Here is a 1004-nt window from a genome sequence, read left to right as displayed (position 1 = left end):
TTTCTCTGTAAGTTTCCTTGAAGTGGACTTACCTCTTGCACTTAGCCTTACACTAACCAGCTATGTCTCCAAGAGCACAGGTTAGATGTGTTAAATCCCGCATTTTCCAATACTCATTAAGTAGATATATAACAAGCACAATAAAACACCACATTTGTCCTTAAAATCACATCGTGTGGTACTGAAAGTGAGAGCACCACATTTTAGGAAGCCCTGGGAGAGGCCGGGCCCAGTATGGAGACATCAGGGGCAGGGGTGTGCAGAAGGGTTGCTCACTTAATGTTGTCGAGGCGACTGGAGTCGGGCTTGAGCACAGATGAGCTCCGGATCATCTTGTGCAGGGTCACCATGAGGAACACCAGGTTCACCTGGGGGTGGGACAAGGGGAGGGGCTAGGCTACACGTGGTACTGGCTAGGCTAGGGGTCCCTCCACCTCCCATTGTGAGCTCCTGGCCAAGTCTTAGTCTCAACCCTCCTTCTTCAGGGCTGCCTCTGCCAATGTACCTGTGCTCAGGTGTCTGCTGACTGGTAACAACTGTTAATGTGGCTCCTGCTGCTGGGAGGGCAGGGCCCACACCTGACACAGGCAGGGGCTCAAATCACAGTGCCTGGATGGATGGGCCTCGGTGCTGGAGCTTTACGGACCTGCTATGCTCTTGTCCTCTTGGTTGGCTGCTCGGTTTCAATGGTGATCAAACCAGCCCTCTCAAGGCTCGGGGGGAGTGGGGGGTGCTCAGGGGTCAAGGCTAGCTTGCATGAAGAACGGAGACGTGGTACTGGCGGGTACCACCTTCCTACTTACCACGATAACAAAGGAGACTGGCCCGATGAAGCTCCAGATGAAATAATTGTCCACTCGGAGCCAGCAGCTATAAAGGAAGTGGGGCTGGGGTAGACAAGAGGCGGGAAAGCCCTCCCCCCTCCCCAATCCTAGTCCCCAGGGACTCTGCTGTGGCCTTAGATCTCAGGAGGAGGGAGGCCAGTGCCCTGAGGGTCCTGGCCT

The 1004-nt window shown here is 54.7% G+C and overlaps 1 protein-coding gene across 6 annotated transcripts in view; it reads right to left on the bottom strand.

Annotated features, from left to right (window-relative positions):
- Positions 1-1004, bottom strand: part of ADGRL1 (adhesion G protein-coupled receptor L1) — a 45184-nt gene that overhangs the window by 6939 nt on the left and 37241 nt on the right. For all 6 annotated transcript variants that reach the window (XM_058727702.1, XM_058727705.1, XM_058727699.1 and 3 more), the window contains 2 exons: positions 804-870; positions 277-368 (listed from right to left, as the gene is read on the bottom strand). In XM_058727702.1, coding sequence (XP_058583685.1) covers positions 277-368; positions 804-870 — 159 coding nt within the window. The remainder of the gene's footprint in view (positions 1-276; positions 369-803; positions 871-1004) is intronic.

The sequence above is a fragment of the Neofelis nebulosa genome, chromosome 4, assembly GCF_028018385.1.
Source record: "Neofelis nebulosa isolate mNeoNeb1 chromosome 4, mNeoNeb1.pri, whole genome shotgun sequence".
In the NCBI taxonomy this organism is placed as follows: domain Eukaryota; kingdom Metazoa; phylum Chordata; class Mammalia; order Carnivora; family Felidae; genus Neofelis; species Neofelis nebulosa.
This window is presented reverse-complemented; position numbering and strand designations above follow the sequence as displayed.